The 25,172-nt window shown below is 45.7% G+C and overlaps 1 protein-coding gene across 23 annotated transcripts in view; it reads right to left on the bottom strand.

Annotated features, from left to right (window-relative positions):
* Positions 1-2,680: 2,680 nt before the first annotated feature.
* Positions 2,681-25,172, bottom strand: part of svila (supervillin a) — a 136,182-nt gene continuing 113,690 nt past the window's right edge. For 10 of the 23 annotated variants that reach the window (XM_042299129.1, XM_042299127.1, XM_042299112.1 and 7 more), the window contains 27 exons: positions 24,167-24,299; positions 21,985-22,035; positions 21,231-21,308; positions 20,559-20,657; positions 19,423-19,588; positions 18,941-19,036; positions 17,819-17,905; positions 17,393-17,576; positions 17,094-17,266; positions 15,474-15,629; positions 13,864-14,000; positions 12,248-12,395; positions 11,829-11,974; positions 11,386-11,561; positions 10,645-10,795; positions 10,195-10,397; positions 8,456-8,538; positions 7,557-7,711; positions 7,359-7,464; positions 6,567-6,774; positions 6,134-6,267; positions 5,771-5,926; positions 5,478-5,621; positions 5,105-5,226; positions 4,676-4,831; positions 4,258-4,278; positions 2,681-3,872 (listed from right to left, as the gene is read on the bottom strand). In XM_042299129.1, coding sequence (XP_042155063.1) covers positions 3,786-3,872; positions 4,258-4,278; positions 4,676-4,831; positions 5,105-5,226; positions 5,478-5,621; positions 5,771-5,926; positions 6,134-6,267; positions 6,567-6,774; positions 7,359-7,464; positions 7,557-7,711; positions 8,456-8,538; positions 10,195-10,397; positions 10,645-10,795; positions 11,386-11,561; positions 11,829-11,974; positions 12,248-12,395; positions 13,864-14,000; positions 15,474-15,629; positions 17,094-17,266; positions 17,393-17,576; positions 17,819-17,905; positions 18,941-19,036; positions 19,423-19,588; positions 20,559-20,657; positions 21,231-21,308; positions 21,985-22,035; positions 24,167-24,299 — 3,556 coding nt within the window. In that variant the 3' untranslated portion in view covers positions 2,681-3,785. The remainder of the gene's footprint in view (positions 3,873-4,257; positions 4,279-4,675; positions 4,832-5,104; positions 5,227-5,477; positions 5,622-5,770; positions 5,927-6,133; positions 6,268-6,566; positions 6,775-7,358; positions 7,465-7,556; positions 7,712-8,455; positions 8,539-10,194; positions 10,398-10,644; positions 10,796-11,385; positions 11,562-11,828; positions 11,975-12,247; positions 12,396-13,863; positions 14,001-15,473; positions 15,630-17,093; positions 17,267-17,392; positions 17,577-17,818; positions 17,906-18,940; positions 19,037-19,422; positions 19,589-20,558; positions 20,658-21,230; positions 21,309-21,984; positions 22,036-24,166; positions 24,300-25,172) is intronic. The other 13 variants (XM_042299131.1, XM_042299132.1, XM_042299111.1 and 10 more) reach the window with 12 other exon arrangements.

Below are 25,172 nucleotides of genomic sequence, written 5' to 3'. Positions count from 1 at the left end.
GTGGGTCTGAATCTGTGTGTCTGTAGAAAGCAGAGCTCTTGGACTCATAATGACAAGGCCATGTGATGACATTCAGAAACATTGGTCGAGTCTGATCTGGATGCTTGCATGGCACTGTGAGTTTGAGTGATAAGACAATCATGATATACACTATATATACAAAAGTATGTGGACACCCCTTCAGATTAGTGGATTCAGCTATTTCAGCCATACCTGTTGCGGACAGGTGTGTAAAATCGAGCACAAAGCAATGCAATCTCCATAGACAAACATTGGCAGTAGAATGGCCTTTCCAACACGTCGGGATGCCACCTTTCCAACAAGTTAGTTCTCTAAATTTCTGCTCTGCTAGAGCTGCCCCGATCAGCTGAAAGTGCTGTTATTGTGAAATGGAAATGTCTAGGAGTGGTAGGCTACACAAGCTCACAGAACGGGACCGCTTAAAAATGTCCTCGGTTGCAACTCCCTCTGGAAGCAACTTCAGCACAATAACTTGTTCAGGAGCTTCATGAAATGGGTTTCCATGGCCGAGCAGCCTCAGACAAGCCTAAATCACCATGCGCAATGCCAAGCATCGGCTGGAGTGGTGTAAAGCTTACCGCCATTGGATTCTCGAGTAGTGGAAACGCTTTCTCTGGAGTGATGAATCGCGCTTCACCATCTGGCAGTCCAACGGGTTTGGCGTTTGCCAGGAGAATCTACCTTCCCCAATGCATAGTGCCAACAACACAGTTTGGTGGAGGAGGAATAATGGTCTGAGGCTGTTTTATATGGTTCGGGCTGGGCCCCTGAGTTCCAGTGAAGGGAAATCTTATCGCAACAGCATACAATGACATTCTAGGCAATTCTGTGCTTCCAACTTTGCGGCAACAGTTTGGAGAAGGCCCGTTCCTGTTTCAGCATGACAACATCCCCGTGCACAAAGAGAGGTCCATGCAGAAATAGTTTGTCGAGATCGGTGTGGAAGAATTTAACTGGCCTGCACAGAGCCCTGACCCCAACCCCATCAAACACCTTTGGGATGAATTGGAACGCCGACTGCAAGCCAGGCTTAATCGCCCATCATCAGTGTCCGACCTCACTAATGCTCGTGGCTGAATGGAATCAAGAACCCGCAGCAACGTTCCAACATTAATGAAAAGCCTTCCCAGAAGAGTGGAGGCTGTTACACCAGCAAAGGGGGGACAAACTCCATATTCATGACCATGATTTTGTAATGAGATGTTCGACAAGCTGGTACTTTTGGTCATGTAGTGTATGTAGTCTGGAATAATAATATTTAATACAGAACCTCGACTTCACAGTAGGTAATTGAGGGTGTACTCCTCAGACCGCCCTTTACTCAGTAACATCATTAGTTACATGGGCGAGCAAACTGATCACGACAAAAAGCGCAACATTTTCAGCACCCTGACTCAACAGCAACCCATGGATCCATCTGGGGGGGGGATTTCAGTAACACCCTCTCCATTGTAGAGGAGACAGGAACAGACCTTATTATCAGTCTTTCAGCGCCCTCTGATGGAGGAAATGTGCAACATACCCTTAAATAAAGCATATCAACATATACAGAACAGAAACAGACGCAACATGCACCAATTCCAAATATTTGACTGAGTTACAGTTCATAAGGAAATCAGTCAATTGAAATAAAATATTTAGGCCCTAATCTATGGATTTCACATGACTGGGCAGGGTAGCAGTCATTGGTTTGGTGTGGGAGGGCATAGGCCCACCCACTGGGGAGCCAGGCTCAGCCAATCAAAATGAGTTTTGCACCACAAAAGGACTTTATTACAGACAGAAATACTCCAGTTCCATCAGCTGTCGAAGAGGCTGGCCTCAGATGATCCCGCAGTTGAAGAAGCCAGATGTGGAGGTCCTGGGCTGGCGTGGTTACACGTGGTCTGCAGTTGTGAGACCGATTGGATGTACTGCCAAATTCTCTAAAACGTTGTTGGAGGCTGCTTCTAGTAGGGAGCATTAAATTCTCTGGCAACAGCTCTGTTGGACATTCCTGCAGTCAGCATGCCAATTGCACACTCCTTCAAAACTTGAGACATCTGTGGCATTGTGTTGCGTGACAGAACTGCACATTTTAGAGTGGCCTTTTGTCCCCAGCACAAGTTCACCTTTGTAATGATCATGCGGTTTAATCAGCTTCTTGATATGCCACACCTGTCAGGTGGATGGATTATCTTGACAAAAAGGAGAAATGCTCACTAACAGGGATGTAAACACATTTGTGCACAACATTTGAGAGAAATAAGCTTTTTGTGCAAATGGAACATTTGAGATATTTTATTTCAGCTCATGAAACATGGAACCAACATGGAACCAACACCAACAAGTTGCGTTTATATTTTTCTTCAGTATACATATCATACAGGTACTGGATATACACACGCATTAACATACACACGTTATTTTATCTGAGAGAACAACGGACCGGACTTACCAGTTTGCTGCCGCATGTCATTTTCAGGGTTTAGGCACTGTATGGAAGCATGTGTCCCCCCCCCCAAAATGGTACCCTATTTTGTGCACTACTTTTGACCAGGGCCCATAGGGTTCTCTACTCAAAAGCAGTGCATTATGAAAAGGGAAACAGTTACCATTTTGGGACATCCATTTAGACAAAATGTCCCATTTCAGGTGATGAAGAGGCAAAACAACTTCCTCAGATTTACTTTTAAGTGTTTATTTCACCAATATACTTTATATCACAAAGGGAGTCTTTATAACACAGACTACCGTCTTCCTGTATATAAAGTGTACGTCAAAGCAAGGCACTATACATTGTTGAATTCAAATAGAAAGATCCTTCTGCCTTTCCCTTTTTATTTCTGTCAATTCATGCCTGTTAAATATAACACTTTTCTTCAATCTGAGCACCTGACCGATGCAGGACATCCTCATAGCAACAACAACAGATACAACAGAATGCACTAGGATACAGGATTTCTTCAATAAAATGGCGACATGTACAGTCTCTGGGCGAAAGGAGCATTACTGTCCTACTACTTAACATATGACAACCTCAACATGAATAACACAAACATTTATTTCATTTCTTAGCTCACCGACTGAATACTCGAAAGGCTTTTTATTCCTATTATATATGTCAATATAAATATAAATTATTTTTGGAAAGACAAACACACGAAAGAAACCGCTTACAGAAAGAGTCTGTTTAGAGTGTGTCGAGCAGAGTGGCTTTCCTGCTCCCAGAACAACTGACAGACCCTGTATGGTTGATACTGTAAAGGCATGGTCACACACACACACACACACACACACACACACACACACACACACACACACACACACACACTGTAGATTTAACAAGCCGGGTGCTGACATTACATAAACATCCACTCAAGACTCCACACACACACACACACACACACACACACACATCTCTGAACTATCTCCATTTATAATACAAATCAACAATGGGAACCAACAATACAAATTAAAGAAAAAGACAAGACTACAAGAGGCTTGCACACCTTTGCTGATCTTTCACTCCCTCCACCCACTGCATCTCTCCTCCTTCCTCCCTCCCTCCATCGTAGAGAAGGGTACTCAGAAGAGCCTGTTTCCGAGCTCTCTCCAGTCCGGACGTGAAGGCGTTCTTGGTCAACCTAAAGAGTTCTCAGTGGCGGGTCCTCGTTCCAATTCGGGCCACGATGCACCTCAGCGACCGACCGTCACTTGCTGATGATGATGATGATGATGATGATGATGCCGCCGTCCGGTGGTCAAGCGTTCTGTCCAACGTACTAAAACAATCCTTTGGCTTTCTTCACATTCACCTGCTTCCAGCCTGGCAACAGCTCGTACTCCTCCCTTGACATCTCCAGCCCTTTCTGCGAACATTGTGAGCACACAATAAAGACGAAATCTACCAACCACCATAACAACTCCTATGTGAGATCACTTCAATGTGTGAGCTGCAAAAAAACAAAAACAAATCCATCATTCATAGGCCACACCATGATCAGTGATCCAGTTCATCACTCCAGCAGCTTCCTGTGTTGAAAATCCACACAGCTATTACATTGCGAGTGGAAACCGACCAAACCATGCAAGAGTGGTTCAGAGTGAGAGATTGTGTTGATCCACACACACAGTGAGGAGGGAGGTGAGACAGAAAGCAACACACAGGATTATGGGTGATCTAGTCCATCAGTCAAAGTGAGGATGCTGTGTACGTGTCTGGGGCCAGCTGTGCTCTCAATTTAAAGAACTCACCTTCCCATAAGCCCCTACACCCTGGAAGGTGAAGTGAAGAGTTAAACACATGATGATGACGATGATAATAATAATAATAATAATAGTAATAATAGAGAGAGAGCGAGAGAGAGCGGACAGAGAGAGAGGAAGGAGGACACATTTACATAAACAGACAAAGTTAAAGACTGAAAAAAAGTTAGACTTTTATGGATTTTAGAGAGGTCCATTTCAGACTAGTTTCCCTTCACTACCATTGCACAATGCTCCATTGTGGTCCATCGTCACGCACACATTGGAGAGGCTTCATTATTGTCCGCAAACAACACAGAACCACAGACTAAGTGGACATATAACATGACGGAGCCAAGGCACACCTAGAGAGAGAGCCGTCATAATTCTCCAGGGAGTTGGTGGTAGGTGGTGAGTGTGGCCTCACCTCAAAGTCATCATTGTCTAGGTAGATCTCCAGGCGTAAGGGGTCCACTCCCTCGGGTAGGGGCCGCGCCAGCAGGTCTGCCAGGGGGTAGGTGGTCTTACACAGCCGTGCCAACACGTCCTCTACCAGGATGATTTGGTTACACACCTCCGCCTCCTGGGACACACAGCGATATGAATAGAACGTCACGGTCAGTACACACACTTTCCAAATCAATCCCATTGGGGTTGGCAGTAGCCTCGAGGCAGGCCAGTACCCCGATGGTTGCCAGGTTCGAAACATAGGGCTGTCCCCTGGTCAGCCTTATGTCTGAAATAAGCCATCAACAGGAGGAGTTGGTGTCAATGTAGAATCTAGTTCTAATGGCCATTGAGGTTTATTTAAGGTGGGTGCAATAGGTATGGGATGGGCGACAGCCAGGTGACCTACCCTTTCAGTGATCTCAGCGATGTCCTCCCTGTGTTCCCAGCAGGGGAACATGTTGGTGAAGGTCAGAGGTTCAAGTCCCGCATGGATCAGATAGGACTTGGGAGGCTTCTTCTCATTCTTCTCTGTGTGTGTGTATGTGTGTGTGTGTATGTGTGTGTGTGTGGGGGGGGGTAATGGTTAGTATCAATAAAACAATTCCACATTTCCCCCCTCTAGAGGACATGCCTAGGGCCACTAAGCAGTAACACTGTCTTATAAGGGCTTATTTGCTTTCTTTCTGCATCTTGTCCACCTTTCTCCATTATGTTTTTTTGAAAAAGTGTCCATTAAGCAGTGTAAATAACTACCACCTGACAGCTGTAGTGCCCAATACCTGTGCAGTACTGAAGCACCGTCTCCATGGCACACTTCCTGTCCGCGTCCCAGCGGATACGGGCAGAGCCGGGGCTCTCGCCATCCTGGGGCCACCAGCCCTGCCACAGGTACACCTCGTGGTGGTTGTCTACCAGGAACAGGCCTTCATGAAGAGTAAGGAATGTCAAAACAGGGCTACAGGAAGTGACGCGGTGATGTACACACACGGACAGAGGTCAAACCTATGGGAATTGTAGCAGTACAGTCTCTAGTCATGCATTACCTATGTGTGTGTGTGTGTGTGTACGGTACCTGGTTGTGAGGCATTGTAGAGGTCCTCCTGTAGGAAGGGCAGTGAGTTGACCGCCTCTGTTACTCTGGCTGGGTAGAAGACCTCCACAGCTACAAACTCTCCAGACGTGCTGCTCAGCTGGTAGAGACGAGGGGTGAAGTTGAACTTCCCTGGATCTGGGGGTCAAAAGTTCATCCAATCACAACACTTTCCCATTCTAGTAATGCTATTTCCATGAGAGAATATACAACAGTCAAATTATTACAGTCTACTACCAAACGAGTACATTGCAATTACTCCATTGGAATTCAACATCGAAGACAGATTTATGAGTAAACAGAATGAAGTCATAGGCTTCCCGGTGCGCGCAATTCCCAACTAACCTTGTATCATGCAGTCGTAGGCCTTCCTATCTCTCCTCCCCAGAGCCTCCCAGAATCCCGTAGGCTCCGTCCCCTCGTCACACTCATGGATGGTCACCTTGATGCTGCTGTGGAGCCCCGCCTCCAATGGACACCTGCAGACACACAGGCACATGGGCCACTGCTACCATACTGTTCGAAACACTTCTGACACCATTCTGAACACCGACTCATACAGAACATTGTGAAACTGACTCAAATTGATCAGCAATAATAGAATTCTATACACTTCGAAATATTCCTGATCAATAATAGCTGCCCTTATATTGAGCCCTTTAACATCTCACATTGGCAGGGGATGCCCTGACCCCGAAAATCAACTGGACAGCAAAATATCTAGGACATAAACATGTCTTCTTATGCCTGCTGCATCTAGTTATGAATGTGAGCTCACTGCTCTTTGATCTTGTTGGCGGTGGTGCACCCCACGTCGCGGGTGTGGAGCTGAGCCTTGCAGCCATGCCACAAGTACATGGTTGCCTTGGAGACACTGAGCAGTACCATAGAGGTGCGGGAGCGCAGGCTGCTGCAGTGACACGCTACCTCCAGCAGGTGGCCCTCCACAGGGACCTCACCGCGCACACAGTACAACCGCCAGTCATCTGATGGGGCAAGAGGGGTTGGAGGTCAGGTCAGACAGATAACATTTCTCTCTAGGATGAGAGAACAGCAGGAAACAAATGGGACATAAATCATGCATTTGGAGAAAAACATGTTTTCATGGGATTCATTGGTGTTCCACACCCAACATACTCTTTCAAACATGTCATCACACACACACACACACACACACACACACACACACACACACACAGAGAGAGAGAGAAAGAAGAAGAGTTGGATGATGGCAGGAGAAAGGAGGATAGTATTGATGAGAAGGAGAGGTAAGGATGGTGAGAAAGTGGATGGTAAAGATTTACCATCTTAATTCGACCCTGCTCATCACAGCAGGATTATAACAGAAAATGTTAATGATGTGGATTATATTGAATGGACATTTTTGCAGGGGTTGACACGTACTTCGTTAAGGCAAATCAAGTCAGCGATTTTAAAGGGGAAATTACAAACTTTAGAAGCCTTTTTAAATCAATTGAATACACTCCAGAGCCGCAGGAAAATCCTGCGACAACCGAGCGATTAAATGACAGCAGATCTGTACGTAATAAGTATGGACAGTGCAGCTTACTCTGAGAGTTCTCCTCCTCCTCTTCTCTCTTCCCTGCATGGACCACCATCCCTCCATTAAAGCACTGCAGGAAACATGGAGGCTCTTTCCCCTGCTGCACCTGGACCTGTAGGAGCAGAGGAGAGTGGTTACGCGCGCACGCACACACACACACACACACACACACACACACACACACACACACACACACACACACACCTGTGCTCCTCTCTCCTCGTCCAGTTCGACAGTCATCAGAGCGGACGTTCCCTTCTCGTTGACGGTAGAATTCCGTCCTTGCCAGAAGAAATAGGAACACTTCTCCTTCCCAGCTCCTGCACTCCTCACCGCGTCCGGATTATGCCTCTTCCCAACTAAGGTCAGACAGACAGACACACACACACACAGATGAACAACTTCTCACATCATGAATAAACACCAGGGAGGAGCCTATAAAACAACTGTGACACTTCTGTCAAACCAATAAATGACGGGGTTTTGAGAAGGAAAAAAAGAGTAAAAAACAAAGCAGGGAGTTTTTGCAGTATTTCCAGTCTGTCAGCCTGTATCGGTGTCCTATGTACGGAAATGTTATACCCCATTGCTGTAGTCAGCTATCCTCTTCTGCAGCCCATACATAGACACTCTGTGCAGAAGAAAAGTAGCCGTACTGCTGCTAACCAGTAGAACTTATCCCAGCTTCTCATCTCCCCTTCTGTCCTACTAGAAATGACATTAATGGATTGTTTGTTTGAAGTCTGAAAGAACATGGATTCCTACAGCGAGCGAGGCTTTGGAACAGCACAGTCGGTGACTATGAGTTTAGTTAATGGTTAATTATTACCCTAAACGTAGGGTGGGGGGGGGTGGAAGAGAAGCAGGGAGGAAGGGTGACGGGGGCTCTCTTTACATGGTCTTCACATGGAGAAGACGGGTGTTTAAAAATCAAGGAGGATATGTCCCTCTGCTAAATAACGTAAAATCCCTACCTGCACTGCTTTAGGTGTGTCATCAGAGAGGGAATAAGCATGATGGAAAGAGGGACAGCAGCAAAAGAGAGCATGCTCTATGGTGTGTGACAGTGTTGCGATGTCGCTCAACGGTGGCTCGAAACTAACCTGCGGTGCTCACCATGTACTTCCATTTCACCACGTAAGTGTCTTCCTCATGGAACTGTCCGATACTCTGTTTGGGCAGCCGGCTGTAGGATAGAAGATAATCTTTATTTCACAGTAAACAAAGCGACAACAGAATTTCAGCATGCTTATAGGGAAGGACACTCAACAAGCACAGCACTTACACAAATGACTGATTGGCTGAGAGAAATTGATGATAAAAAGATAGTAGGGGCTGTCTTGTTAGACTTCAGTGCACCTTTTGACATTATTGATCATAGTATGCTGCTGGAAAAACATATGTCATGGCTTTACACCCCCTGCTATAATGTGGATAAAGAGCTACTTGTCTAACAGAACACAGAGGGTGATCTTTAATGGAAGCCTCTCAAATATAAACCAGCTAAAATCAGGAATTCCCCAGGGCAGCTGTTTAGGCCCCTTGCTTTTCTCAATTTTTACTAACGACATGCCACTGACTGAGTAAAGCCAGAGTGTCTATGTATGCGGATGACTCAACATTATACATGTCATCTACTACAGCGACTGAAATTACTGCAACACTCAACAAAGAGCTGCAGTTTCAGAGTGGGTGGCAAGGAATAAGTTAGTCCTAAATATTTCTAAAACTAAAAATTGTATTTGGAACAAAAACACTCCCTAAACTCTAAACCTTAACTAAAACTTGTAATAAATCATGTGGAAATTGAGCAAGTTGAGATGACTAAACTGCTTGTAATAACCCTAGATTGTAAACAGTCATGGTCAAAACATATTAACGCAGTAGTAGCTAAGTTGGGGAGAATTCTGTCTATAATAAAGCGATGCTCTGCCTTCTTAACAACATTATCAACAAGGCAGGTCCTACAGGGCCTAGTTTTGTTGCACCTGGACTACTGTTCAGTCGTGTCGTCAGGTGCCACAAAAAATAACTTAGGAAAATTGCAATTGGCTCAGAACGGCTGGCCCTTGGATGTACACAGAGTGCTAATATTAATAATGTGCATGTCAATCTCTCCTGGCTGAAAGTGGAGGAGAGATTGACTTCATCCCTACTTGTATTTATGAGAGGTTGAATGCACCGAGCTGTCAGTCTAAACAACTGGCACACAGCTCGGACACCCATGCATAAGACATGCCACAAGAGGTTTCTTCACAGTCCCCAAGTCCAGAACAGACTGTGGGAGGCACACAGTACTACATAGAGGCATGACTACATGGAACTCTATTCCACATCAAGTAACTGACACAAGCAGTAAAATTAGATCGGGGAAAAAAAAACAGATTAAAAAAAAACACCTTTATGGAACAGCGGGGACTGTGAAGCAACAAACATTGGCACAGACGCTTGCATACAAACACACGATAACATACGCATTAGACAAACACATGGATTTAGTACTGTAAATATGTGGTAGTGGTGGAGTAGGGGCCTAAGGGCACACAGTGTGTTTGGAAATCTGTGAATGTATGGTAATATCTTTTTAAATTGTATAAACGGCCTTCAATTTGCTGGACCCAGGAAGCTGCTGCTTTGGCAGCAGATAATGGAGGTCCAGAATAAATACAAATACACGAAAAATACAAATTTCAGTGTATCACAACTCCACCACGACACACACATATTATGCATCCCAAATGGCATTGTATTCCCTATACAGTCCCTATAGGCCCTGGTCAAAAGTAGTGCACTATGTAGGGAATAGGGTGCCATTTGTATAGGGTGCTACACACCCACCCACCTGTAATCGAACTCCAGGATGTGCCATACGTCCACGGCAGTGGTGCTGATTTCAAAGTGCCTGCGGTCGTCCCCCGCCACAGGGCCGTAGCCCCGACCCACGTCCACCCCATCCAGCACCGTGCGCACCGGGGTCTGGAGTAACGGCAGCATCAAGGACGCATCGTAGGACCGCGGCGTATTCTGTTCCGAGCTCTGTTGCTCCTGGAAGGGAGGGGAAAGCAACAAAACGGGTTGAGGAAGCCATCGGGACGGTGAGATGCGTGTGGCGGAGGAGAGGGAGTAGAGGGGGAGATGGGGTGTTAGAACAGAGTGAGGTTTTGTTCCCTGTTGTCTAATAGTGTATAATTTGGCAAGTCTTATAAGGAATTCTTGAGAAGCTGCAGGATAAACACTGAAGAGGAGATGAACAAAAAAACAAAACTATTAAAAAAACTATTTGGCGCTGTACCTTGTGATCGTTGAGGTGTTCGTGGCCGTTTTTGGTTGTGCCTTTCTTCTTGGAGTCTGTCCAGTCCAGGAACTTCTCCTTGAATAGGGTGGTCTCATTGTGTTGTGTCAACCTCCCAAATACAGCCCAGTCCGGACGACCCTGGCCTTTCCTGCACACCGCAGAGGGAGAGAGAGAGGAGAGGTAGAGAGGTTTGGAGCCTTTTATATTATATTTTACTAAACCTTTATTTTACAAGGCAGGTCAGTTTAAAATTGTTTGCAATGACCATCTGGCAAGTTTGTTATTAAAGACGCCTACAAAAAAAACTGTCCATGGGCATAGAGGCAGGTTGTTTAGAGTAGAGAGGAGTGATGACATCCTGCCCATGTACGGCTTTTGTGTTCTGCTGAGCCTGGCCTTCGAGTTGTTTACACATACTGTAGTGGAATACTTAGCTAGGCTCTCCATAGTAGGGAGGTACATGGTGTTATGGAGATGGCCCACCTGCGCTAACCGGAGCGGTTCTAACACGGACGGTTTGAAGTTACCTCGCAACTCAAGTAAAAGCCTAACCCTCACAGGGTCGTGGAATCTCACTCTCAACCATACATGAGAAATGGGTTACATTACAGTACGTGCAACCTACATATCAGGATTTATTGTCAATACTGTGTATGTGAATCGGCTAGCTCACTGTACGGTTTGGCTTAATGTGGTGTGTGTGTGTGTGAGAGAGAGACAGAATGTGTGTACCAGTACCTGGGTATGAGTGAGTTGCACTCTCCAGGGTCCAGGGGGTTGATGTCACAGCAGGTGTAGTCAAAGGTTCCGTTCCACAGGTGTTTAGCCAGCTGGAAGGCTACTTTCCTCTGGGCCAGAGTCACCTCCTTACCGTGCCAGACGTACACCTCACTGCCAAAGTCCAACACCAACACCTGCAGGCCAGGGGTCACAGAGAGGGGCAGTCAGCACCAGTACAATGATGTACTTTCACTTTCAGCTCAAAATGGGCATTTGAAAGTGAGGAACTCACAGGTCAGAGTAGTGTACCTGTCATTGTCTAAATCTTGACTTAGGAGATACCGCAGTCTGATCAACCAGGTTTCTTTTTCCATCTCGATCTTTACTTGATTGGAATCCAATCAGAATGAGAATCTATTTCCTCATACCAAACAATGTTAGTAGTAGAAGTAATGTCTAACCTGTTTGGGGCTGAGCAGGGTGCATCGGGGAACCTTCCCCCAGAAATCGTCATCGGGGACCAGTTTGTCATCCACTAGGCGGTAGATGCAGTTGGTTTCTACGATGGCGCTCTCATACAGCTCATCCTCGTCTGGCGTCCCCGCGGCTACAGGAAGGACACAGGAAGTGGTAAAAACTGATGATGCTTTCAAGGAATAACTGGGAATCATTTGTGGGTAACATTTCAGTTGAGGGGACCCATAACACATTCAAAATAAAATAAACTTACCTACATAGCCATGAATGTATCAAACAAAAAGAAGGGACCCCAAAACATGACTGATTGAAATATGTTTGCCAAACTAACCAACAGTTTGCCGGATACTGGTAGCTGGTAGGTAAAATGTTAGTTATAACCCATTAACTACTTCATCCTTACACTGGTAGCTGGCCTGTCCGCCCAGAATCTTCCAAAACTCCTTGGCAGCATAGCTGTGTGTGTTGATGCCCTCCTCGATCAGCTCTACATAGTTGGCACGGCAACCCAGATCTCTCTTGGTCTGAACGAACTGGGCCAACTCAGCAGCCTGAGAAGGGAAGACAGAAATGAAGCAAATTGTTCCTTCTCAGCCCAAATCAAGTGCAATTCAATGTGCTACATATTTAGTAGCTCAATGATTCTTGAAAGGGACCATCTTTTTTCCCACAAATATTTGTCTTAATATTTACATTTGAAATATATATTTTGACAGTTTAAGCATATGTCGCAGAACAGGGATTAAAATATTTCAGAATATTAATGACGGCGACACTCAAATACATTTTTGCCTCTAAAAATAAAAGATAAAATACAAACATTTGTAAAATGGAAAATTGTTCATTTGAAAATCCCCACTAAAAACATAAGCATTCTAATCAGATCTTTCAGCACTGACGGAGTGGTATACGCAGTAGCAATTGAGTTATTCCTTAGTTGATTTGACTCTAAAACCTAATTGAAATGAAACATATTTGATATTTGAACCAAAATGCATATTCTAATCAGGCAGATCGAGTTGACAGATCACGGTTGTGACCATGGCGATTCCAATATCGTTTGTTTAAATCCATCAACAGTAGAGAACTTTCCAGACCATCAGTGGTCTTGTTGGACTACATGTAATGAGGACATGAACAAGGGGTCCTTATGGTATAGCTGACCCTTTGCATTCCTGATTCATTTAGGATTTTAGACTCATCTCAGGACACATCTTTTAGGAATCACAGTTTTGGGAGAAATATTATTTAAAGTCAGAGGGATAATGCAAGAAACTACATATGATTATTTTTCAGTTAATATCCCATTACTTATTGGTAGAGTTTGAAATTGGAATATTTTTCTCCGGACAAGGGCATTTCCAGGCATATAAATGAATCATATTTGAAAATTAAATGTAATTTTTAAGCTCAAATAATGCTACAAAATCATTTGTTTAAAAAATATATAAAATAAAAATGTCCCTGCCGCACAAGGATTTGATCTATTAAGAGTGAGGTGAAAAGATGTCATCTTAAAAAGCATATCCTGAGATAGACCTCATACGCAAGTGTTGTGAACAAACCCCCATTGGGTTTTTATAGTCTGAATGATCTTTTTTTGAGAGAGAGAGAGAATTTCAGAATCAGGTCAGTTTTCTTTCTGGCCAATCAGAGCTAGAGTCTGTTTGAAACAATAGCTGTAGGTCTGCGTTTGTGTCTCAGTGAGAGGCTTCCTGTTACGGCAGCTGTTCTCCCCTCACACACACACCACTTCCTGTGTTGCTACGCCAACGCTACTTCCTCCCAAGGCCGGGTTTACTTCCTGCACGTGACTTGAAGCAGCACACGCCTAATATTTAAAGACCTTTAAAACCCACTGACAGGGTTACACGCGTTCATCTGAGCATACCTACACAACGCTAACACTGTGTGGACAGCACTGCTTACAATTACATGTAACCTATGACAATGAGTGTATTTGATGCGTTTGTGATATGTATAGCTGCTGAACACAGCAACAAGGATCAACAGACTTACCTTAGCCTTCTCGATGACATTGGCGAACTCTCCAGTCCAGACAAAGCAGTGATGAGGAGTGATGAGCAGAAAGCAATCCCCGCTGTTCAGAGAGGACGCTCTGGGCTCCACTAGTCTGGTCTGGACGTGCCGTCGGCCTGGTTAATATAACAGACGGACACGGATAGATATGGTATATTAGTGGTTTTGAATGGAAGAGGCAGTTAAGAATACACTACTTTATACATGAAGACTGTATCCATAACTGTTTATTGGATTTGGTTTGCCCAGGGTAGAGAGAGGTGACCTGGGTAACATGATTAAGCACCACAGCTGCATGGACGTGGTGTGGAGGCCTAAAATAACTACAACAAACACCGTCTGTTTTTAAAATATCCTCTGAAAAGGAAAGGACTCCCTGGAAGAGCACCCTTCGTGGCTTTGGGTAAAAATGAGGCCAATTAGGCCATTTTCCTCTGTGGACCTCGGCAGCACTAGGAAATGGGTTACTGTTGGGACAGATACTGTATGCCTTGTTGGGACAGATCCTGTATGCCTTGTTGGGACAGATCCTGTATGCCTTGTTGGGACAGATCCTGTATGCCTTGTTGGGACAGATCCTGTATGCCTTGTTGGGACAGATACTGTATGCCTTGTTGGGACAGATACTGTATGCCTTGTTGGGACAGATACTGTATGCCTTGTTGGGACAGATACTGTATGCCTTGTTGGGACAGATACTGTATGCCTGACCCACATGCAATAAGCAGCAAATAGGCACAATACACACAACCGTTTCTTCCTTCCCCAGACTAAAAAACTGCCGGAACAAAATAATAAGCTAATTTAGACGATTAGCGTGCCACAGTCAGACAAAGGAAGCACAACCAGTTCCCTACACAATGGGCTACTTTTAACCAGGGCCCATAGGGCTCTGATGAAAAGTAGTGCACTATATAGGGAATGTTTTGCTGCTTACTGTTCTGGATGGTTAGCCTTAGCATGCTCATTACAGGCTACAGTGTGTCTCACCGCGATTCACGGAAGACGGAGGTCTTTCCTCGTCGGTCTATTCCAGGAGGCTGCTCTCACTATCGGCTCTAATCTAGGCCACCCGGCATCCCAAAACGGCACCCTACTTCCTACATAGTGCACTCGTCAATAGTAGTGCACTACATAGGGAATAGGGAGCGATTTGAGACACAGCCCAAGAAATTGGTCTCCTTAATGTGACAGTGCGGTGAGAGAACGCGCTGCCTTCCTTCTTTGTGAAGGTAAACCATCATCAGTATGGTGCAGATAAACGTGTACTATTGGAAGCGCTTGTTGTGAAATACTGTCAGAAGGACTGTTGTGCACAATGTATTTGGGATTCCAGCTTAGCGCTTAGCCTATTACACTGTTCCGTTTAGCATTGTTGATATGCATGTCTCTCCTAAGAACTACTAGCAGATGGTGGTGGGTGGTTAAAAGGTGAAAGCAGCATTCATGTCACCATCTAATCATCTCTTTTCAGAGGGGGGTGTGTGTATGTGTGTGTGCAGCCAACCACATTCTTTCCCTGGGTTTCTTATCATGACTGATCCCAGAGTTGACTTTTAGTGAGGCGAGAGGTCATCTGTCCGTCTCACCTTTGACCTGCATGAGCATGAGTTTCTTGTAGGGCACGGCGCTGTTGTTGGACATCTGCTCGGAGATGTTGACGCTCCGCAGGTTAACGCTGCTAAAATTCTCTTTACTGGCCAGCCCAGCCAGAGCCACCTCAGAGAATCCACTGTTCTTACACACTGGAACAGAGATGAACCCGTCAGTTAGAGGAGTTATACACAGAAGACATACACTGAGTGTACAAAACATTATGGACAGCTCTTTACATGACAAAGACTGGCCAGGTGAAAGCTACGATCCCTTATTGATGTCAACCAGTGTAGATGAAGGGGAGGGGACAGGTTAAAGGAGGATTGAGACATTAACTGTGTATGTGTGCCAGTCAGAGGGTGAATATGGGGCAATAAGGCAATATATAAGGCAAAATATTGCAGTTCCTTTGAACGGGTATGGCAGTGGGTACCAGGCGCACCGGTTTGAGTGTATCAAGAACAGCAACGCTGCCGGGTTTTTCCACGCTCAACAGTCTCCCCGGTGTATCAAGAATGGTCTACCACCCAAAGGACATCTAGCCAACTGTGGGAAGCATTGGAGTGAACACGGGCCAGCATGCCCTGACGAATTGAGGCTGTTCTGAGGGCAAAAGCGGTTGCAGCTCAAAATGATGATGTTCCTGATGTTTTGTACACACACAGTGCCACCTCTGAGAAACCAGAGTTCTTATTCACTGGAATACAGAGAGACCGAGTAGGAGATATATAGATGCATCATATACACAGTAGACTTATAAACACACATATTGTACATTACACACCGAGACCAACTGCACACACACACACACTACAGCTGAAGACTTTATAAATACTAAAATGTAATGAGATTAAAGGCAACACAATACTCTCGACCCTGAAATAGAAGAGTGTTCCTAACGTTATTAGAACAAACCCTCATGGTGTGTTTTTATTATTCTCCTAAGAGATGGGAAAAGGAAGTTGCGAGTAACGAGTCTTTCAGTTTGTAGCTTTAGTGACGCTGTTATCCCCGACACAGCCCGCTGCAGAACTTACCCTACTCACAATGGTAGAAAAACAACAGTCAACTTTTGAGGATCGCTTTGAACAATACCAGGAAACAAGGCTGCGTACCAAATGTCTATGGGCCCTGGTCAAAAGTAGTGCACTCCGGAGGGAATAGGGTGCCACCTGGGATGCAGCCAATGCGTTTAAATGCAGGTCCCCTTTTACATCTGCTATCCTAGGATTCATTGTGTTGAACTTATTTATAGAACAGAACTACAAGGCCTGATTTGAATCAGTTCAAGCAGTGTAGTTTCGGGAGGAGTTAGGAATATAGACATTGAAAGTGTGCTCTGGAGAGCTGGCTGTCGTGGGAGGTAAAGGAGAACACTTTCCCATAGTGCTGTTGTGATAACGTGCGTTCCAGTCACGCATGTTGTAGAACAGCCTCCCATAGCACTACAAAGTCCACAAGCCACCTCTGCATAGCCTGGATTTAACTTCATTTACAAACGAAACGCCAGGCTTCTTTTTTCCCCTCATCTTCACAGACAGCTGAATCTCTTGCCAACCCTGCCCTCATTCCAGAACCACTAGCATGACCTAGGCTACGGGTTGTTGACTCACTCTTCTCCTCCTTCATCCTCTTGCTCTCCAGCAGGCCGATGTTGAGTCTCTGCTCCGTGTACTCTTGTCTGATGTCGTCTCTGGCCGCCAGCATCTTCAGAGGGTTCCTGGACGACTGGACGTTGCGCACAGGACGCACGGACCGCTTGTGCTGCACCATGGTGGAGGTCAGCCTAGGGAGGGGAAAGGAGAGAGGTCAGAGTTCAACAGGAAGCAGGTGCCAGGTTTTTACAGTGTTGACTAAACCCTGACCTCTGCACTGTGTGTGTGTGTGTGTGAGCGCGCACGGGCGTGCTTACTTGGGCATCTGTGTACCACCGAAAATGTCGTCAAAGTCATCGTTGATGTCCACCTTGCTGTTCATGTTCAGGGGCATCTCAGCCACTTGGCGGTAGAACTTATCAAACATCTCATCATCCAAGTTCATGACCTCTTTGACCGTCTTCTCCGTCACCGTGATGGTGGACTCCCGCAGGCCGCCCACTGACGGGGACAACACGGAAGATGGGTTATCTAAGGCCTCAAAAGAGAGACAGTCGGTGCAAATTTGTGCTTCGCCCCCCTTGGCCCTAACTCTTTCATGTTTGCAGATCTGAAGGGTCTGGATAGGTATGAGCAGTGTAGAGGTGGAGCTTCCGCCATATTGCTTCCACCTTACAGACCTGCAATCATTACAGGGTTAGGGTCAAGGGGGAGGGGCGCGTATACTAGAACAAGACACTGACCTTTACTGTTCAACCTGCCCAGGAAAGACTCCAGCTTATCCAACTTCCTGTCTGACTCCAGGTTCATGTCCGGTTTTGCCTCGATCTCTGCAAAGCAACATAACAGCACAGGAATTACTCTGAATGGCGAGTGACAGATGTCTACACTTAATCACTGTCCCAAATGGCACCCCTAGTCCCTATATAGTGCACAACCTTTGACCAGAGTGTGCATTTAAATGAATTTAGAAGAGATCCATCCATAGAAAAAAATGTCAATCACATGCACCAGAAATGTGTCAACCTGGAAGTGTGTGTGTGTTGACGGCAATGAAATTGAACTCTCTCATGCATGAATGCTTTTCAGTCAGTGAGGACAACCAAACACTATCCCAGGGTTTACATTCCATTAGACATTGGTTGCCAGACAGAATTACAACAGTCACACCAATAATTACTGTCGCTATAGTGATTACACATGCCGTTTAGAAGACGTACCATGCATACAACAAAGGCAGCACAACAGCAAAATCATTTTGAAAACACCTTTGGTATCAGATATTTCCTTGATTTCTCATAAAAGGAAAATCAAAGATGACCGATTATAGCCAGCTGTCAACATCGGGAAAAATGGATTACGTTTTGTAGGTCAGTCCTAAGTTAATTGGTACATACAGTAGTTTTGTAGTGATGGGATGAAGTTAAGTGCTATTGACTTCTCAATAACACGGATGGGATAAACAAGCCTCCTACAGATTTCGTTCATGTTGTTTACATTGGGACGGCATGTGTCTAAGGACACAATCCAGTCACAACCGTTTACCCCAAACGACACAACCCAGTCACAACCGTTTACCCCACACCACAAGGTGACTCAGACCCTCCATGTCATGACTAGGGCCTAGTAACTGAATAAGGTGAGGCCTCACATGACGGAGAAAGAGACACACAGCAGAGAGGAGAGAGCGGTTCTTGCAGAATTAGAATCCCCTTCTCACTGCGAACTCGTTCAGTCCTCCTCAAGCGTTTAAACGCTTGGACTGGTCTAATAAACATGCCAAACTATCCATCTTCACCAATCCAATGTTTTTAAATGAATCAGTGCAAGTGAATGAGTGCACACAGCCAAATTGGGCTACTGACCTTCTAGAGGCTTGGAGATGGCAGGAGTGGTGTTCTTGGGTTTGGAGAGGAGAGACATGACAGGGCTGTTGATGAGAGCTGAAGGAGAAGCCAGACCTGAAACAGACACATAATATAAATGGGATGTTCCACTACGTGAAACAACAGATGAGACGGAGTAAATAAGGGAGTGACTGGGGACAGGAAATACAGCTGTCTGACGGGTACCGCTCCTAATGTAGGTCATACTGCTAATTGGATTATAGGGTGTCCATTAACGAACTTCCTGCACGAGTGAAAAAAAAAAAAAAATTACAAAATGAAATGGTCATACAGCAGGAACGGGTGGAATGTGTGTAACAGAAGTGGGAATTAACACCGTAGACCACTTTCTATCTACTGACTACACAAACCCCAGCTCTGCGGATGCGTGATCGTATATGCACGCACGTGTTTTGCCGCGCGGGGGGGGGTGTATCATACAGCATTAGATGACCCCTGACCTTTCTTGACCATGCGTGCGGCCACGGTGAACTGCGTGGAGTCGTTGGCAGCCCCAAGGCCCTTGGACTTCCAGGCCTCCTCTCGGGCCACGATCAGCTGCTTCCTCTCCTGGATAGACATGTCTATACGGCGGCTCTGGGTCTCCTCTCCTCCTCCTATCCTCTGCTAGGAGAACACACACACACACACACACACACACGAGGTTAGGGGGATGTGAAGCACAGGTTGAGTCCCAAATGGCTCCCTATTGTGCACTACTATTGATGGACCCTGGTCTAAAATAGTGCACTATAAAGGGAATAGGGTGCCATTCAGTGAGGTGAAATGTTCAGAGCTTTGAAGATGGTATTACACCACAACCCCCACAGATATGACTAACTAATAGATCATCTCCATTCCACTAACTGTAGCAAACCACTGAACAACATCAAACAAACCCCTTGGCTCAGAGTGGCCGACATACTCGCATGCCTCCGCATTAAAATAAATGCCTGGTGTCTACTCTCGCAGATCCACAGACTACCTTTTAGAAAACGGCCTTCACCATCACATGAATGGACCGGTTTGACAGAGAGAAGTGAGAGAATGTAGATGGACGGCCTTAATGCACAATACTCATTTACTGTTCATCTACTGTAGGAGAACCCAATCACCACAGAAGCATGGGAGTTGGAAGACGTCACGACCAGCACAACACAAAACGTCACAGGCATGTCGAGCACACACACATTTTCACCTGTTTGAAAAACTATTCGATCACACAAATGCTAACATACGCAAAAAGATAATTTACCATAAGTATACACACACACACACACACACACACACACACACACCCTCAAACAAGGGTCCCCTAGACACCAATATTCTGTAGCCAACATCCAAGTTCTGTATCTGTCCATACACTAACTAGACCTACTGTATGTGTGACCGTGCACAGCAGTCCTTTGCGTATGACCGCAGGTCTACCTGCGAGTGTGTGTGTCACAAATAACACCCTATTCCCTACATAATGCACTACTTTTAACCATGGCCCCTCACTCTGGTCAAAAGCAGTGCACTACATAGGGGAATAAGGTTGCCATTTGGGACGCAGCCTGTGACTGTTGACTACTGGAGTGGGTGAATGTGTCACCTTCCGTCTCCAGGGGTGCCTCTCATCCCTAGCCATAGAGGGACTGGTCACTGTGGACGTGGGGGGGCTGAAGATGCTCGACGTGGGGGGGCTGGTAGCCTTCGTGTGACCGGGAAGATGGGTGATGGGAGGAGGAAAGGAAGAACAGAGGAAGGAAAGAAGAGGGGGTGAAATGAGAGGAAAGAGTGGAGGGCAGAGGATGCAGCCTATAAAAATAAAGAGCTAGCCAGAAGCCGCGCCAAAAGGTGTGACATTTCATCTCGCCATCACCATGACGCGTCAACATCACTACAACGCCTCCAGACGCATGGCTAGCAACTCTAGGAGCAAGAACAACTCTGGAGAGTCCTAGAACTTCAGGGTAGCGGATTTAACAGGAGAGTTGGAGCAGAAAACAGACAGAGGCATTTTCTGGGAGAGTATACAGTGGATATAGTGAACATGCCTTCATAAAGTAGATGAGCTCACCAAAGATACTGTATGCCTATAGACGCATCATGATCTTTGGCATTGATACTTGGTAATAAGCACGTTATCGCAAACTAACACTATCTGCATAGAGGCTTTAACAGCTTAAAAGAACAACAACAACTGCTCAGACCAGCAGGGAGCTAGGTTGGCTATGCAAGCAGGTACAGTATGAAGGCCATCACACCGGATGCATGGTCTCACCTGGCTGTACTGATCGACACTTAGATCACCGTCAGGGAGATCAGGAGGAGGAGAGAAAGGGGTGGAAAAGACCGGCTCCTATTGAGGGAGGGACAGGGAAGACAGACAGGTTCCCACAGATGGACAGAAAGGACATAATCAACGACAGAGGGGAATAAACAGTAGATGGGGGGGGGGGGAACAGTGATACCTCCAACCTTGTGTTTTACAGATGTGTAATTTGACAGTGGTTCGTAAAAATGGGAATCGCTGTCATAGCTTGCACACACACCTTCATCCAACACATTCAATGTCACGCAGTTTATACATTTGGGTTTAATGGCTGTATGGACAGGGAATATGGGTTTCAGCATCAAATCACCACTTCTCTCTCTCACACACACACACACACACACACACGATGAGACAGCCTTGAGACTCGAAGCTACAGCATCAACCACAGTTAATAAGACACCTGATGAGCGGCAGGACTGAATTAGAGCAGGCCACTCACACCACGGTATTAAATAGAAAAACTGATTGGGTATATTTCCCCAAATTCCCAGGGTTTCAAGGAATCCCAGTTGGAAGAGTCCCGGATTCAGGCGGGAATAAGCAGGAAACCCAGGAATCCTCCAACCGGGATTTCAGAGAAAAGATGAGAACTTTGAGAAGTTACCGGAACGTTGCAACCCTTCACCCGTAAAAGCACCACTAGTAGTGTATAACAACGCCAGGGTGTGTGTTCGTGGGGAACCCAACACACCGGTCTTACCCAGAGCTGATCAGACACAGCCAACTCATCGATCATCATCATCCCTTCCTCCTATAGAAACACAGCAGGGAGAAAAGAAAAAGGACAAGTGTTCTTTTCGGTAGACTAGGTTGTCATCCGCATGGCTGACCCAGAACGTCAACCGCTCCTCCCTCACTCTCCTAAAACCGTCACTGATTTTTGGATTACGGAGAGGTTGAATTTGAAACGCACACTATATTCCAGCAGGTGTCATTCAAACAAAGTTTGTAGGATCAACACCTCCCCCACTTTCAGTCCCTGATGTTGCTTTTTTTAGCTGTACTTTTAAGCATTTTAAAGCAGTGACTCAGTGTTGCTCAAACTCTTAATAGGCACAGACCAATGACATGCCAGATTATAATCTCATAAAAGGGGATGTTTCTCCCTAATCCCTACTGTACTGTAGGCTACAGTACATCTCCTTTGATCTCGGAAGGGAGGTGGTCTTGAGCTCACTGGCCAGGCTGAACGGGAGGATAAAACCATTAAAAAAAACGTTTTTAAAAAGAGCGAAAAACAAAAACATCCATCCTTCCTCTCGATTTCCTTTGAAGCCCTAAACCTGGTCTGTTTTAGTTGATTCACTACTCGTCTCACTTCTATGCTTTGGTCTCAACTTTATACATTTAGTTTTGTCAGTGTTCTTCGTTTAATCTACAGAGGTAAAAGACCAGGGTGTGTAACCAATTCAGCATCTCAGAGTAAGCGATCTGATCTAGGATCAGCCCCCCCCGTCAATGTAATCTTATTCATTGTGATTTAAAAGGGAAAACTGATCCTACATCAACACTTCTACTTTGAGATACGCAGGCATTAAAAACCTTCTTTTGGTTTCATAATTATTTTGTATTTCTAAAAAAACATCATTTAAGGGCGTAATGATTTGACAAGAGCAGCAGTGCATTTCTCTCTGGTCTGGTGTCATCGCATGTGGAAAACCGGGAAATATTTTCATTCGGTTATAGTCAATAAACACTCGTGTTACGACAAAGCTGAGAAAACATGGATTGGTGAGCCAAAACATGGTTGTCTGCTTGCATGGACGGAAAGGGGATAGATAATGTTGTGAATAGTTCTAAAAAAAAAGTGGTATGTGGAAAAACCACCAACCCCCACCCTTTAAAAAACACTCGCATAACATAACTACAGTGCGCATGCAGAGATTGAAATAAAGGTTTATTTTAGATGGAAAGACATGGAAAGACATGCAAAACATAACGACAAACAGACAGAATAGGAGAAGTTACAGAACATGCATTGATTACAGAAAGGCTAAAGACGAGACACGCATGCAGGTCTGAAAGAAAAAAAGTAGACAAACAAAAGGTTCAAAATGACAGAATTTGATTCATAAATGTGCAAAACTAGAAAGCACATGTCTGCCATATCAATTAATACGTTTCCTGATATTGCACAGGAAGTTCTCTTGGCTAGAAAACCTGATTTAGGGAAACTATGCCAACCGTGCATGTATACATCTGGTCTTCTAAGTACGACACTTGGAAACAACGGTACAATGTCTTCAGAATACACACGGTGACCTAGCAACTCAGACAACTTAGGTGTTAATACAGTAGTACATATACTATACCTGAGTAATCACCAATGACTATCATATTTGAGTGTAAGTGCAGTTGAAGATATGAAAGGCAATTCTGGTACAACGAATTGCCTCGGGAAGCTTATAAGTGTCATAAGTAGCATGCATTATAAGTGAAAGGACAGACACACACACACTATAGATGACAACATACACAACACCTCTGTTTAGAGACACCCACAGCTGTGACTCAATATCCATTTACAACCAGTTCATACTGAACTCGTCATTACACTTTATTTATGGTTCATTGATACAAATGAAAAGGTGTCTGAAGGCGATGAGGGAAGGAAGCAACAAACTCTGGACATAGGATTCATTTATTTAGACAAGTATTTTTACAATAAGCCCTTTTGGATTCACTTGATTAGAAAAGTAGGTAACAAATTGTAATTTCCCCAAAATGATGGCTGAAAACCAGCCCGTTTGACTTGTTTTTAAATCGCATCAGTGTCAGTCAAAAGGCTAAGCATGTGTTTGTGTAAAGTCTATAGCAGAGGTTATAGCTGTCTGACTGGAAGTGTGGATAAAGGACAGCATATACAGTAGTAGTCAGGTTACCTTCTTCTTGAAGCTCTGCTCCACCTCCCATAGCTGAGCGTGGCATTCTGACACGGCCACCTTCACCACGTCTTGCTTCTTATTAATCCTGTTCCTCCAGTCCTCCTCGCCACTCTTCTTCAATAGGGCCAGCCTGAGAGACAGACACAGCATGTTACTATTGTACATCTCCAAAGTAAGCTTTGGCAATATGTACATTGTTACGTCATGCCAATAAAGCAAATCGAATTGACATACAGACTGAGAGCCACACACAGAGAGGGGGCCGCACGCGCGCAGACACACACAGGGGGCCGCACGCACGCAGACACACACAGGGGGCCGCACGCAGACACACAGGGGCCGCACGCAGACACACAGGGGGCCGCCACAGAGCCACACACACAGGGCCACACACACACACACAGGGCCACACACACACACACACAAGGGCCACACACACACACACACACACACACACACACACACACACAGGCCACACACACACGGCCACACACACGGCCACACACACGGCCACACACACGGCCACACACACACACACCGGGCACACACACACCACACACACGGCCACACACACACACACACACACGGCCACACGGCCACACACACGGCCACACACACACACGCCACACACACACACGGCCACACACACACGGCCACCACACACACACACGGCCACACACACACACACACACGGCCACACACACACGGCCACACACACACGGCCACACACACACGGCCACACACACACCCACACACACACACACACACGGCCACACACACACGGCCACACACGGCCACACACACACGGCCACACACGGCCACACACACGGCACACACACACACACACACGGCCACACACACACGGCCACACACACACGGCCACACACACGCCACACACACCACGGCCACACACACACACACGGCCACACACACACACACACACACACACACGGCCACACACACACACACACACACACACACACACACACACTCGGCCACACAC

The sequence above is a fragment of the Oncorhynchus tshawytscha genome, linkage group LG16 (genome assembly GCF_018296145.1).
Source record: "Oncorhynchus tshawytscha isolate Ot180627B linkage group LG16, Otsh_v2.0, whole genome shotgun sequence".
Classification (NCBI taxonomy): Eukaryota; Metazoa; Chordata; class Actinopteri; order Salmoniformes; family Salmonidae; genus Oncorhynchus; species Oncorhynchus tshawytscha.
Note: the sequence above shows the minus strand (reverse complement) of the source record. Positions and strands in the feature narration are given on the sequence as shown.